Source organism: Astyanax mexicanus, chromosome 4, assembly GCF_023375975.1.
Source record: "Astyanax mexicanus isolate ESR-SI-001 chromosome 4, AstMex3_surface, whole genome shotgun sequence".
NCBI classification, from domain to species: Eukaryota; Metazoa; Chordata; class Actinopteri; order Characiformes; family Acestrorhamphidae; genus Astyanax; species Astyanax mexicanus.
This window is the reverse complement of record NC_064411.1, coordinates 29,383,823-29,399,498: the sequence shown is the minus strand read 5'-3', so window position 1 is coordinate 29,399,498 and position 15,676 is coordinate 29,383,823. Positions and strand designations below refer to the sequence as shown.

Here is a 15,676-nt window from a genome sequence, read left to right as displayed (position 1 = left end):
TCTGGCTCTATTTATTTATGAATTTATTCATTCATTAATTCATGGTAAGCATTATAAATTGATACTTGAGCATGTAGATGTTAATCTTATCGCTAAAGGTGTAATTAAGTTACCGGTAATAAAATGTGAAGTAGTTTACAGACTTGGCATATGTAAAAAAAAAACACCACATACATACATTTTAATAGATTATTTTGTTTGATTTTCGAAATATATTTAGTTTAAACACCTATCAGTCTATCTATAATTCAGAAAACGGAAGTTAAGCTTGAGCAGCGACCTCACAGAGCCGAAAACTGTTGACGCATGCGCACAATGGCTGGTGTAACAGCCGTGGCTACCTGATCTGTGCCCCTGCTCAGTTTTCAATGCGTGCGCATGCGCGGAACAAATCGGGCAGGGGGTACAGATCGGGGAGTGACACTGCTCCTGCCTTGGCCTGCAGCGGCGACATTTTTAAGCTGTTGACCCTCATTCATTTTCAGCAGTTGTTACTGCAGTAGGGGTTATAGCCGCGATGTTGCTGTGCCGTCCCTTTTGTTCTGTCTCACTGATACCGGAAGTACAGGACGGTGGAGATAAATAAATAAATGAAGAAATGTGGAAATAAATAAATAAATAAATGTAGAAATGTTGAAATAAATAAATGAATGAATAAATAAGTGTTGAAATAAATAAATGAATAAATGTTGAAATAAATAAATGAATGAATAAATAAATAAATGCACATATAAGTAAATATATAAATAAATATATAAATAAATAAGAAATGTATTAATTTATTTATTTACCTATGCAAATATTCATTCATTCATTCATTTATATGTGCATTTATTTATATATTTATTTATTTATTTCAACATTTATTTATTTATTCATTTATTCATGTATATATTTATTATTTCTACATTTATATTTGCATTTATTTATTTATACTTATGTCATTTTTGGTCCTCCATAGTACAGCTCAAACACACACACACAAAAACCTATACATAATGTGTGTATATGTACAGTACTGTGAAAATGTTTTAGGCCGATGCAAATTTCTTAAAACCAATCATCTCAATATTAAGTTCAGTTAATATTGAGTTTTACTTGGCAAAGGTACCACGTATTAAAACAGATACAAATAAAAATAAATACGGTAAAAAGTAACAAGAAGTCCACAGGTGCCAAACCTTTGTTTGGGCGAACCTATTAAACCAATGTTTTTCATAGTACAAAGTAGGGCTGTGAATCTTTGGGAATCCCAAAATTCGATTCAAAATTGATTCTTGGGGTCACAATTAAATTTTTTCCTGATTCTTTCAAATCAGTTGGATTTCTTTTTCTTCATCCTCCATACTTTAGCGGCGCAACAACAAACACTGTAACACAACACTACATGCCCCTCTGTAGCCTAATAGGGAGAGGCAGTAAGAGCACTGTCGTGGGGAGCTTTTTAACTGTACCGCGGAGCTCAGCTAGTTAAAGAAACAGTCCGGGGTCTCCGTTCTCGTATTTGGTCTTCATAATGCATGCATAATGTTGTTACCCCTGTCTTAACTTTTGGAACATGTTACAGGCATCAAATTCAAAATGAGTGAATATTTGCAACATTAAATTTCTTGTCTTTGTAGTGTATTCAATTGAATGAGTTAAAAAGAATTTGCAAATTGTAATCTGTTTCTGTTTTCTTTTTTTCCCTTTATTTTTTAAATATGTAAACTTTATGAATTAAACCTAAATTGAATATAAATCTTTGTTTTATGTCTTTCTTTGAGCTTCCAGACAAAGTTTTTCTCTCATTAACACTAATTGAGTAAACAGAATACTCTATTTAAACCAATGGTAAATTCCTTATTAGTGTTTCCTATAATAATATATAATAATCATATTGATGTACTGATGTACAAAGTGGTTATTTACATAAATTTTATGTACAAATAGCTTGTAGCTTGTAGTAGTAGGAATAACATTGTAGGTTCCTGAACCTCCTAGTTCTTAGAAAACAAATTCACCAACAGTAAAAGACAAAGTACCTTCAGTTACAAAAGTTTTGCTTAACTTGTGTTGGGCACTGGACCAAGTTCTGTGGCAGGATCTCAGCCAGCTTCAAGAACAGTCAGAAACCAGTGTAGGCCCAGTCCTGGTCCCACGTTCAAAAAGACACTGGGCCGAGTCCGGTGACCGAATCTCAGCCAGCTTTGAGGAGTCAGAAACCGAATAAGGCCCAGACTTGGTCCTACGTTCAAAAAGACACTGGACCGAGTCCGGTGACCGACTCTCAGCCAGCTTCGAGGAGTCAGAAACCGAATAAGGCCCAGACTTGGTCCTGCGTTCAAAAAGACACTGGACCGAGTCCGGTGACCGACTCTCAGCCAGCTTCGAGGAGTCAGAAACCGAATAAGGCCCAGACTTGGTCCTACGTTCAAAAATACACTGGGCCGAGTCCGGTGGCCGGTTCTGGGCCACCTTTGAGGACAGTCAGAAACCAGCTAAGGCCCAGTACTGGGCCAGCACTCGGTGGCTATCTGGGGAGCTTTCAAACCTCAAATAACGCAAAGAAAACAAGTTCATATTCATAAAGTTTTAAGAGTTCAGAAATCAATATTTGGTGGAATAACAGTTTTCATGCATCTTGGCATCATGTTCTCCTCCACCAGTCTTACACACTGCTTTTGGATCACTCTATGCTACTCACTCCTGGTGCAAAAAATCCTGGTGATGGCTTGTGAACATCCATCTTCCTCTTGGTTACATTCCAGAGATTTTTAATCGGATTCAGGTCTGGAAATTGCGCTGGCCATAACACTGTCTTAATTTAGTGACCCTAAAAATCAGGGTAATTCCACCAAATATGGATTTCTGAACTCTTAAAACATTAGCATTGTTGTTTCTAAATGAATATAAACGTGTTTTCTTTGCATTATTTGAGGTCTAAAAGCTCTGCATCCTTTTCATTAATTTAACCATTTCATCTCATCTCATTTTCTGTAAATAAATGCTCTAAATGACAATATTTTTATTTGGAATTTGGGAGAAATGTTGTTCGTAATTTATAAAATAAAACAATAATGTTAATTTTACTCAAATATATACCTATAAATAGTAAAATTAAAGAAACTCATAAAACTCATTTGAAGCGGTCTCTTATTTTTTTTTCGGAGCTGTTTATTATGGGGACCAACCATCAGCGATCTTCTTACCAAACCAACCAATCCTGGGCCGCGTTGTTCTGGGGCTGGCTGCGCGGTGAGTGCGCATGCGCCAGCGTGACAGTGTTGAGCATGTGAGGTCGGGAGTGTTGTCATTGGAGCGGAGACTGTTATTATAACAGCCTGTCTGACTGATTCACTGATCAGCGTCTGATCGGAATGATTATTCAGGATTAATCTGATCTGCTGCGGGTTTACAGACTGGTCATAATGTTTCGGCAGAGTACAGCGCTGCTGTCTAAACTCAGACACCTGAGGTGAGTCACTCTTACACTGTTACAGTCAGGGTGAATGCTGTTTATACACTACACCACTCTGAAAAGACTCTACAAGAATTTAAACAGACTAAATTAAAGTCTGACACCCTCTCACATCTAAAGACAAGACACAGACTTTTTACTCACAGACTTTTTACTCACAGGCTAAGATTTTTACAAAGACTAGGAATATTGCAGAGTCACTATTAGCAAGACTTCAACTAACTGTTAGATTATTTCCCATCATGCTTCTGGTGGAGTCTACATACAATACATATTATATATTAAATGACAAATAATGTGTATATAAATACTGTGATTTATTAGAGGCTCGCAACTTTTGTCCCTATCAACGTTTTTTTTTTTTTTTTTAAATAAAATACATTTTGTGTTCAACTCTGTCTATACGCTTTTCCCCCCATTTGTATGCTACATCCTTGTATAGCAAATATATAGTTTCACTGCTTAACATTTGCTGTTGTTTTAGATAGAATTAATGCAATAAAGAACACTATTCTTGCGAAATGTGTATTTATTAAACTTGTTTGTATCAAAAGTAATACTGCAATAGTGTACAATTTAACAGCGACTAAAGCAGTAGTCAAGTCAAGTCAAGTAGTTTTATTGTCAATACTGCATATGTACAGGACATACATAGAATTGAAATTACGTTACTCTCCTTCCCAATTTTACAGCAAGTACAGATAATGGAAAAAAAAAGAAAAATAAAGAAAAAGGGGAGACACTATGTGTACAATACAGCAGCAGGGACACAGACATACATGAGACAGAACAAGGTGCAGTAGTGGTGGGGGTGAAATAGATATATAAATAGAAATAAAAAGAAATAAATATAAAATCTAAATCTAAATGAGTGGGAGACACTATATGTACAATACAACAAAAACACAATAGACATTTGTGAGACAGAAGATAATAGTGCAATATTAATGGTGATTAAGATCAAGTGACAATATAAATAGAACCCGTATAACAGTAGTGCAATGTTGTATCTAGCTTAAGGCTGGTAAAGTTCTTAAAGTTCCCAGTTCTTGGGGAATTAAAGTGTGTATGACAGTGCAGCGTAACAGTAGTGCAGGTATTGGGTGTGTAGTGCAGGTCCTTTTACAAAAGTTACAGTACTGTGTGTGTTCTAGTGCAGAGTTTCAGTACTGTGTTGGTGGGAGGATGTGGGGTCAGGATGATGAGAGTGTGTGTGCTGTGGGCAGGATTGGGATGGGGGGTAGAGCAGTACATACTGATACTGGATTTTTATTTAACCAGCAGACAAAAATCGATTCAGTGAATATACAGCTCTGGGAAAAAATAAAAGACCACTTAAAAATGATGAGTTTCTTTGATTTTACCAAATTGAAAACCTCTGGAAAATAATTAAGAGGAAGATGTATGATCACAAGCCATCAAACCAAACTGAACTGCTTAACTTTTTGCACCAGGAGTGGTATAAAGTTATGCAAAAGCAGTGTGTAAGACTGGTGGAGGAGAACATGCCAAGATGCATGAAAACTATGATTAAAAAACAGGGTTATTCCTCCAAATATTGATTTCTGAGCTCTTAAAAACTTGTATATGAATATGAATTTCTTTTCTTTGCATTATTTGAGGTCTGAAAGCTCTGCATCTTTTTTGTTATTTTAGCCATTTCTCATTTTCTGCTAATAAATGCTCTAAATGACATTTTTGAGTAATGAGTAATTGCTTGCTAAGTAATCGACCAACTGGAAAAAATAATCATCGAATTAGTCGATTTCCAAAATGATCATTAGCTGCAGCCCTATTGTCACTATGTTGTCAAAATGTAGCAGGTGGTCTATTGAACCAAGGTGTATATTAACTACATAAATGTGTGTTTTATTACTTTTTAAGTGTTTTGCGGAGGCCGAAGAGCATCTCAGCCCCTGAGCGAGCTCTTCAGTATGCGGTCGGTCAGAAGATCCATGGATTCACTGTTCGAGAGGTACTCTCTTCAGCACCATCACACACTGAGGATGAAAATCTTTGTAGCACACTCACACTTCTGATTGGCAAAGTGGATCAACACCAGCAGATGACATGTCTCTCCAAACCATCACTGATTGGTGGAAACTTCACACTAGATCTTAAGCAGTTTGGACTGTGTCTCTCCACTCTTCCTCCAGACTCTGCTCCCTTCATTTACAAAAGAAATGTAAAATTTACTGATGATCAGTGATGGTTTAGAGAGACATGTCATCTGCTGGTGTTGATCCACTGTGTTTTATTATCAAGTCTAAAGTCAGTGCAGTTTTGTTTTCCCACAAAATCTTACAGCACTTCATGCTTCCCTCTGCTGCTGACAACTTTTATGGAGATGCAGATTTCATTTTCCAGCAGGACTTGGCACACTGCCCACACTGACAAAAGTAATAATTGGTTCTGAGACATAGATTTTTGGGTTTTATTGACTGTAAGCCATAATTATCAACAATAAAAGAAATAAACGCTTAAAATAGATCGCTCTGTGTTTAATACAATTATATAGTATATGAGCTTCACATTTTCATCTGAGTTACTGAAATAAAGTAACTTTTAAATTATTAAATATTTCTGGGATACCTGTATATTTGTAAACTCCACAGGTGGCAGGCGTGAAAATAGACTGTTTGTGGGGTGTAAGATAGCAATGAGCATCACAATCCATCTTGTGCAGGGTGTAACATGGAGCCCAGGGTCTTGGAGCTGCAATCAGAAAATAGTTAATATCCGCTCTATTAAATTATGCCTAAATCACAGTACCCTTGAACCCTTTGGGGAGGGACACCCCTAATATTGGGTGTGATACAAAGCCAGCGTTTTCGTTTACATTGACAATTGTTACATCACAAAATTAATATCAGTAAAGATTTGATGTGATATGTGATGATTTTAGGTGTTCCTTCTGTACATCTGTTTTTCAGTGAACTGTTTGGTTTTATAGGTCACGCCGGTGCCTGATCTGTTCCTGACAGCAGTTAAACTGGATCATGATGTTACAGGAGCTCAGTACCTGCATGCAGCCAGAGATGATTCCAACAACCTGTTCAGGTATGTTTGCGTGTGCTGTGTTCAGAAGTACTTAAAGGCTTGTGATGCCTTAAGATTTTTTCTTTATTACTGCATTAATCTTAAAACTTCCCTAGACTTTTAGTCTACCATAAAAGTATTACCATAGTTTTTGCACTGAAAAGACTTTAAACAGACTAAATTAAAGTTTGGCACCCTCTCATATTTAAAGACAAGACAGACTTTTTAGTCACAGGCTAAGATTTTACAAAGACTAGGAATGTTGCAGAATCACTATTAGCAAGACTGCAACTAACTGTTAGATTCTTTCTGAGATTATTTCCCATCATGTGGTGGAGTTTACATACAATACATATTTTAAACTTTTTTTTAGAAATAAAAAACTGAAAAGTGGGGCATGCAATATTGTTCACCCCCCTTGTGTTAATACTTTGTAGCGCCACCTGCAAGTCGCTTGGGGTTTGTCTCTATCAGTTTTGCACATCGAGAGACTGAAATTTTTGCCCATTCTTCCTTACAAAACAGCTGGAGCTCAGTGAGGTTGGATGGAGAGCGTTGGTTTGTGGTTTGTTGGTTTTTTAGCTCTTTCCACAGATTCTCCATTGGATTCAGGTCTGGACTTTGACTTGGCCATTCAAACACCTGGATACGTTTATTTGTGATTCATTCCATTGTAGATTTTGCTTCATGTTTTGGGTCATTGTCTTGTTGGAAGATTGATCTCCGTCCCAGTCTCAGGTCTTTTGCAGATACCAACAGGTTTTCTTCCAGAATGGTCCTGTATTTGGCTCCATCCATCTTCCAATCAATTACTAATGAAGGTTTAGAGCAAATTAATGCAAAAATAGACAAAATTCTAAATTCCAAAGGATTCACAAACTTTCAAGCACCACTTTACACTTAATTTTCAAGTTTTATTTGAGTAAACACACATCCCATTAGTTCCCATTAGTTTTTACTGTATTTGTGTGTGCAGTGTGCAGTTCCGGACCACACCCATGGACAGCACAGGCGTTCCCCACATTCTGGAGCACACCGTTCTGTGTGGATCTCAGCGCTTCCCCTGCAGAGATCCCTTCTTCAAAATGCTGAATCGCTCTCTCTCTACCTTCATGAATGCCTTCACAGGTACTTTTCTCAGTACGCTGGGGATTAGACTCCTAATACTACAGGATTATTGGAACAAGAATGTTCTCATAATACTGAAAACACTGTGAACTTTTGTAATAACTTTACTTATAACTCAAATGTTAATTTTTGCTTATGCTGAATTGTAAATAAACTGTAATGAAATAATAATGTAAAAAAAATAGACTTCATTACAATATACAGAAAATAGCAGACCCTGAGCCCGGCACAACACTACCACGCCAATCACTGAATTGATTAGAGCATGTTCCTTGTGAATCACACGCACACTTGCGCCTTTGTCTCTATGCGCAAAGTTAAAAAAAAAAGTTCATTGAGCAGCTAAAGTAACGTGCAGTAACGGGGTGTGGGAAATGGTAACGGCATTATAGTTACAGTCAGAGTAATTAGTTAGATTACTCGTTACTGAAAAAAGTAACAGCGTTAGTAACGCCGTTTATTTTAACGCCGTTACTACCATCAATGATTATCAGACTGTAGCCTGTGTGTTTACCACGGTAAAACAAGCTATGTGGGACAAACCACTAGCTGATAGCACCATGGCTTACCGTAACACTCAGGGTTCCTCAGTGTAGCTCTGTCAGGAGGCATTTGCTAAGCACTGCTAACCATGGCTAGTGCTATTGCTAACTGCGGCTAGCACTCAAATGCTGGAAATCAAAGCTTACTGTAGATAAAAGGAAGCACTTTGCTCACCCAAATAGACAGTTTTCAGGAGAGACATCCAGCACTCATTTGACTTTAGAAGATTTTTTTAAGCATTACAGTTTTGTTTTACGTATAAGGGAAACATGGCAACCCCGTTTTTTTTTTTTTTTTTTAAACCTTTTGGTACTCTGAAGTACCGAGACATTTCAGTTGGTACCCTTTTCATATAAAATTTCGATACCCAGCCCTATGTACAGTAGATACTTTCGTTTTTTTAGTTTACAAATTAAAAAGATAAATTTTTTGTTTCCGTTTGCATGTGTGTGTCTATGAGACTGATTTTTACCTTTCTTTTCAGCCAGTGACTACACCATGTATCCATTTTCCACTCAAAATGCCAAAGATTTCCAGAATCTTCTCTCTGTCTACCTGGATGCTGTGTTCTTTCCTTGCCTTCGTGAACTGGACTTCTGGTATGTGTATTTTTCCTGGTAAACAAAAGTGCTTAGCCTGCTATAAGCACCCTCCAGACCCTACTGCTGATCCCTCTAAAGGTGTTATAGACTTAATTTAATAAAACCTTTACCAAGAGAAATGCTAAAAATAAATGTTCCTATGTTGCAGGCAGGAAGGCTGGCGTTTGGAGAATGAAAACCCTACAGACCCCTCATCTTCACTGGTGTTTAAAGGGGTGGTCTTCAATGAGATGAAAGGAGTTTTTGTGAGTTATCTCTTGCGAGAAGTAATTTAAGCTCTCTGATTTATACCTATAATATAAGAATGATATAATATATAAGTGTGTGTGTGTGTGTGTGTTTTGGAGACAGTCAGACAATGAAAGAGTGTATGCGCAGCACTTGCAGAATAAGCTGTTGCCTGATCACACATACTCAGTGGTGTCTGGAGGAGAACCGCTGGCCATAACTGACCTGACCTGGGAACAGCTTAAACACTTCCATGCTACACACTATCATCCCAGCAATGCAAGGTATACAGTCACACACACACACACACACATATGCACGCACCCAGGTATGCTTTACTGCTGTAACAACATGAAATACACACATTTGGATTATACCAAAAATGCATTTACATTCTACTAATGCAGTGTGATAGTATGCATTGGAACTACTGAGGTCTACCCCATTATTTCTAGTGTAGACTGAAAACATTTGAATTTGATATCAAAAGATTAAAATGAGACAGAATATCAACATTTCAGCTTTTATTTACAGGTATTTACATCTGGATCTGATACAGAACATAGCACATTCTGTCTGAACCCACCCATTTTTCTTATAAGCAAAAGTATTGGAACATGTGACTCTCAGGTGTGTTTTGTTGTCCAGGTGTGTCCGGTTAACATTAATTATTCAAACAATAAGCAGCACTGAATGTCTGAAAGCTCAGTTTCAGATGTGGGTGCAGACTGAGCATTTATAATTAGTTGAGTAACCAACATAAAAAACAGAGAGCTGAGAGTCTATGAGTGACAAACAAGCAGCTGTGAAGCTGAGAGAAGATGAGAAATATTGTTCATAGCCAGAACAACAGTTTGGAATGCCCTAAAGAAGAAAGTCATCACTGGTGTACTAAATAACAGATGATGAACAGGTAGACAAAGAAAAAACACAGCAGTTGATGAAACAGAAACATTGAGTTCTGTACATAAAAACCCTAAAATAACTGTTAGTAACATCAGCAACAACCTCCAGAGAGCAGGAGTGAAGACCAGGCTGGAATTTCCCAAGAGGTACAGAGAAAAGCCTGATGAGACAAAGATTGACCTTTACCAGTGTGAACTGAAATGTTGATCTTTTGTCTCATATTCATCTTTTAATGTCAACCCCAAATGTTTTCAGTCTACAGCAGAAATAATTGCATTGGCTTTACTGTTCCAATACTTTTAAAGAAGAAGAAGAAGAAAGTCATTTAGCCATTTCACTATTGTCAGATACTGTATACAGTCTCCTTGATTGTATACAGTATCTGACAAAAGTGAAAATGACTAAATTGTGCCCTATTGGCTATTTTCTCTCCTCATTGCAATGTTGCAAAGTTTTATGGGAAGCAGGTTTGGTAAATTTGGTGGTATCACTCTCAAACTCAAACTGGTCACTGGAAGATTAATATGGCCCCTCATGGCAAAGAACTCTCTGAGGATCTGGCTAAGCATGTCTCCAGACCTAAACCCTACTGAGCATCTTTGGGGCATCCTTAAACCAATGGTGGAGGAAAAGTGAAAGGTCTCGAACATGTCGTCATGGAGGAGTGGAAGTGGTAGTGGCAACCTTTAAAGCTCTAGTGAACTTCATGCTCGAGAGAGTTAAGGCAGTTCTGATGAATAAACTCTCAATTTTGTTGCCAGTGGTTTAGGCATCAATGGCAGTGTGTTGAGTTATTTTGAGGGAACATTAAATTTATACTGTTATACTGTAGCTATACACTGACTACTTTACATTGTATAATACTGCATACAAGATATGTAATGTTCCTTGCAAGGTTCACCCAACAACCTGTAAAGAAATGAACAGATCTTTGTTGTTTTTAGGTTTTTTACGTATGGAGACTTACCTTTGGAGCAGCATTTGAAGCAAATACAGGAGGAGGCGCTGTGCAAGTTTCAGAGAACTTATCCCAACACTGCAGTACCAGCTCAGATTCACTGGCACAAACCGGTAAGACAAAACATATGAGAGTCTTGATTTTGGCACCCCTGACCAAATGATATTTGAAAAGATGTCAACCTAGGGCTGGGCAATATGGACAGAAAAAATAATATATTGGTATTTTGTAGCTGTATAAAGATGCATAATATATATCTTTAATATTTTTTCATTCAGTAAGGTAAAAACAAAAAGATACTTCTGAGACAAAGCTACACGTAGCCTAGTAGTTCTAGCAGATTGTAAATACAAGGGACAGATAAAATACAGTGTGATTTAGGGAAAAAAGAGCATCTAAACTGCCTAAATAAGTAAATAAAAGTGCAGTTTTGGTTAAACATTTTGTTAATCTGGGATAAAACGATTCAGGTCTTGGTGAGCCCTCAGGTTAAAGTGGGCATGTCTATACTTCAGTACTCAGAACTCCACAGGGCAGAAAACCACCACAGAGCAGCTATTATTATTATTTGGGTGGTGGGTGATTGATTATCAGCACTGCAGTGATTAGCAGTGATTAACATGGTGGTGGTCTATGTGGTGTTAGTGTGTGCTGTGCTGGTACAGTGAGTGAATCAGATACAGCAGTGCTGCTGGAGGTTTTAAACACTGTGTTTAATCTCTCACTGTCCTCCACTCTATTACACTCTCCTACCTACAGCTGATCCACCCTGTAGATAAAATAAAATCAGAGACAGAAGCTCTGAATCTGTTGCTGCACAGTTTACAGTGTTGCTCATCCTTCAGTCTAGTCATCTTCATCAGTGATTACAGGACCCTGAAGAACAGGGTGAATGAGGGTTAATAATAATGTATGCAGGAAACAGAAGGACAAATAAACAATTAGGTTATAATATTCATACGTGAACTGTGTACATAACTTAAACAGATGTAAAAATGGTTGACATTCTTTACTGTATTTGTGTTTTATTTAGAGGGAAGATCATGTGACCTGCAGTCCTGACTCAATGGCCCCGGACCCAACTAAACAGAACACACTGTGTGTGAGCTATCTGCTGGGAGAGTGAGTACACACACATACACACACACACACTCAAACGCTTTAAACAGAATGCATTGACCTTTGCTAAGGAAATGATCATAAGCTATTTTGGGTCAGATTAATGAATTTGTTATCAAGCTGAGTGATGATATGAGCATATACAGTACAAGTCAAAAGGTGGACAACTTTAAATTCAATGTTTTTCCATGATTTAAAAATGTTCTGCATTGAAAAACTATAAAATATAAAAAAGATCAATAATACATTATCAATAATCAATATTTGGTGCAATAACCCTGGTTCTTAAACAGTTTTTATGCATCTTGGCATGTTCTCCCCCACCAGTCTTACACACTGCTTTTGGATAACTTTATGCCTTTACTCCTGGTGCAAAAATTCAAGCAGTTCAGTTTGGTTTGATGGATTGTGATCATCCATCTTCCTCTTGATTATATTCCAGAGGTTTTCAATTTGGTAAAATTAAAGAAACTCATCAATCATTTTTAAGTGCTCTCTTATTTTTTTTCTAGAGCTGTAAATAAACCAGAGTAGCTCCTCTTGTAAGATAGTCACCTGGAATGGCGTTCAGTTAACAGCTGATCTGAACAGTAAATAGCTCTATTTGAGTAATGTACTCAACTCAACTAAGTAAAGAAAAAAAATTCTTTAAGAAATGAAGGTCAGTCAATTAAAAAACTTTTCAGGAACTTTCAAGAAAGTATCCTCAAGTTCGGTCGCAAAGACCATCAAAAACTTTGATCAGTGATTAAACTGGCTCTCATCAGGACCGCCCCAGGAAAATAGAGCAAGAGTTTCCTCTGTTATACAAGTTATATTTATCTAATTCACATAAATTACTCTAATTCACGCATATTTATAGTTCTGAGTAGACTCCTGTGTACACGCCTTCATGTTCTGTTACCATATTGTAACAATATTGTTTTTTGGGTGTTTTTTCTGCAGCATCACAGACACGTTTGAGGCCTTCACTCTGAATCTGCTGTCGTCTCTGATGATCTCTGGCCCTAACTCTCCATTCTACAAAGCGCTGATAGAACCCAAGATAGGCTCTGACTTCTCCTCTGTAGTAGGGTACAAATTTACACTTATACACATCCAGACTGAGCCATACATTCTACGGACCCAGTTTATATGTACCGTATTTTTCGGACTATAAGGCGCACCGTATTATAAGGCGCACGATGAGTGAACGGTCTATTTTTAGTGTTAGTCCATACACAAGGCGCACTGGATTATAAGGCGCACTAAATGAAACTTTATTTATATCAGTAACAATAACTCTGAGCAATAAATCCTTCACAATATCTGTGAAAAATAACAACATCTCTGAGCAATAAATCAACAAGCACAGCAAGTACGTATTACTCCGCGAGGCTCCTGACAACGGTAGCCGCAACGCTCCGACAGACCATAATATTATGTTGAAGCACAGCAAGTACCGCATTACTCCGCGAGGCTTCTGACTATAATAGCGTGTTGTGCCGAATTCGGTGAATAAAACGGTTTTAAAACAGAGATAAAGGCTGGATAAGTTTCATTTCTGGATGAAGTGATTTCCAGCGCTGTTTGGATATAACTGTGGATTACAGGAGACTGGATTGATGGATTCTCTTTAGTCTGGACGCGTTTTGAAGGTAGGACCTGTGGCTGAGCGCGGGTGTGTGTTCGGGGGGTGGCGGCAGTGACCGGAGGTTACCCCAGGACAAAAGGAGAGCCTTTTATTACTGGAAACATGCGCTCTGACGCAGCTCTAATTCATGAAACATACATCCTACAGTAAAAGCACAGTTCTGGAATCCGGAGAGCCAGACGGTTCGAATGGTGTATGACATGACCGCATTCGATGAAATATGGACGAACGATAAACGCAAATATGAGAGTTATGAATTATTAAAATCATAACCAAGGCATATTTCGCCCTAAATGTTTATTTTCTGAAAGGATATTCCGCTAAATAGGCTAAATAGCTCAAAAGCAGAGATTCTAAGCTTTAAAATGGTATATTGGATGTCTATATTGAACCTGTAACTGTTCATAACTATTCAGAAACACAGCCAGTTATGAAATATTAAATATTTCTGGCCCGCCGGTGGGCCAGCGCGTGTTAAGAGGTTAACTTTACTTAGAAGTGGGCGCTAAAAAGAAACAGTTTGTGCTATTACCCCAGAACGGGTGGAAAGGAAAGTTTACCGGCACCTTGTTCTGGCCACGGAGCTACAGTGGAAACTAGCTACCCTGAGCCACAGCCGAGAGGCAGTACGGCAGTCAAAGGTAACCGCGCGCTAGCCCAAGAGGGGGATCTTTTTCTGGCGTGGGTGAGGAATTCTGCACAACAGAGCGCCGTGCACCACATAAAAATCGAGGTCAGTAAACACAAGCAAAATCCATACACAAGGCGCACTGCATTATAAGGCGCAATGACGATTTTTGGGAAAAAATAAGTATTTTAAGTGCGCCTTATAGCCCGAAAAATACGGTATTATTAGAGCAATTATCATATTTTTTGCACTATATGGCGCACTCAATCATTTCATTTTCCCCAAAATTGACAGTGGGCCTTTTAATCCAGTGCGCCTTATGTATGAATTTTACCAGTCAGGTTGTAAGAAGCAGTAGCTGTAAGAAGCACTCCGCTAAAGAACAGAGTTATAAAGAGTATATAAGAGTTTTAGTGAAGTTTCTCCTGCACTAAGGCTGGAGAAGACTGGTATTAGCATTATCTGTTTTCCACACAAAGCACTAGCTCTTTTAGAGATCAGAGGTGAGTATTACATTACAGTAGCCTGCTACTAACCCTGGCTAACACTGCTGGAGCAGCATTAGCATTAATCGCTGACTGCGCTAAGCGCTAGCTCTTTAGCCGTTCAGACATGAGTATATCGGACTGTAGTCTGCGTGTTTACCGTGTTAAAACAAGCTATGACGGAAGAACTGCTAGCTAATATCATCCTGGCTGTCCGGAACACTCAGAGTGTATACTTAGAGTAGCTCTATCAGGCGGCATTAGCCAGTAACCGCTAACGCTTCAATGCTAATGCTAATACAAAATCAGTTATTAAACGGAAGTGCTTTACTCACCCAAATAAACAGTTTTCAGGAGAGAAATCTGTGTAGATTAATATCCAGCACTCGCTTGACTTTAAAATATATATCTTTTTTAAGAATTACAGTTTTGTTTACTTAGCTTAGCTTTACAGGTCTCACCACCCAGACATCTGCTGAATTAGAAAGAAAACATGGAGATACCCCTGTTCCTTGCTAGTGTCGCTAAATGCGCCATATAATCAGATGCGCCTTATAGTGTGACAAATACTGTAACTATCATATTTGTTATACAGTATTTAAATGTGTAACTAAAATGTTTTTATTTAGGTATGATGGCAGTACAAAGCAGGCATCGTTCAGTGTTGGTCTGCAGGGCATGGCGGAGGAAGACATAGAGACAGTCAAACGCATCATCAACCAAACCATCGATGACATCATTGAGTAAGTGCTCGCTTGCTTGCAACATGTTGGGATTTGTTGGCAACATGTTGGCTATTATTTATTTAATTGGATATTGACTGAACAAATGTAGGATTTGGAGACCTCTCTGGTGAGAATTTGTAATTGCACTTAGCATGTGGAAGAGTACTTTTAATGTGCAATAAAGTAAATAAATTACTATGTGAAATTCTGTGTTTTGAGGAC

At 38.0% G+C, this 15,676-nt stretch overlaps 1 protein-coding gene across 1 annotated transcript in view; it reads left to right on the top strand.

Annotated features, from left to right (window-relative positions):
- Positions 1-3,240: 3,240 nt before the first annotated feature.
- Positions 3,241-15,676, top strand: part of pitrm1 (pitrilysin metallopeptidase 1) — a 32,214-nt gene continuing 19,778 nt past the window's right edge. The window contains exons 1-11 of the mRNA XM_022679238.2: positions 3,241-3,457; positions 5,345-5,435; positions 6,414-6,520; positions 7,476-7,627; positions 8,655-8,769; positions 8,921-9,017; positions 9,124-9,284; positions 10,851-10,977; positions 11,898-11,986; positions 12,929-13,057; positions 15,359-15,472. Of these exons, the coding sequence (XP_022534959.2) occupies positions 3,411-3,457; positions 5,345-5,435; positions 6,414-6,520; positions 7,476-7,627; positions 8,655-8,769; positions 8,921-9,017; positions 9,124-9,284; positions 10,851-10,977; positions 11,898-11,986; positions 12,929-13,057; positions 15,359-15,472 (1,229 nt within the window). The 5' untranslated portion in view covers positions 3,241-3,410. The remainder of the gene's footprint in view (positions 3,458-5,344; positions 5,436-6,413; positions 6,521-7,475; positions 7,628-8,654; positions 8,770-8,920; positions 9,018-9,123; positions 9,285-10,850; positions 10,978-11,897; positions 11,987-12,928; positions 13,058-15,358; positions 15,473-15,676) is intronic.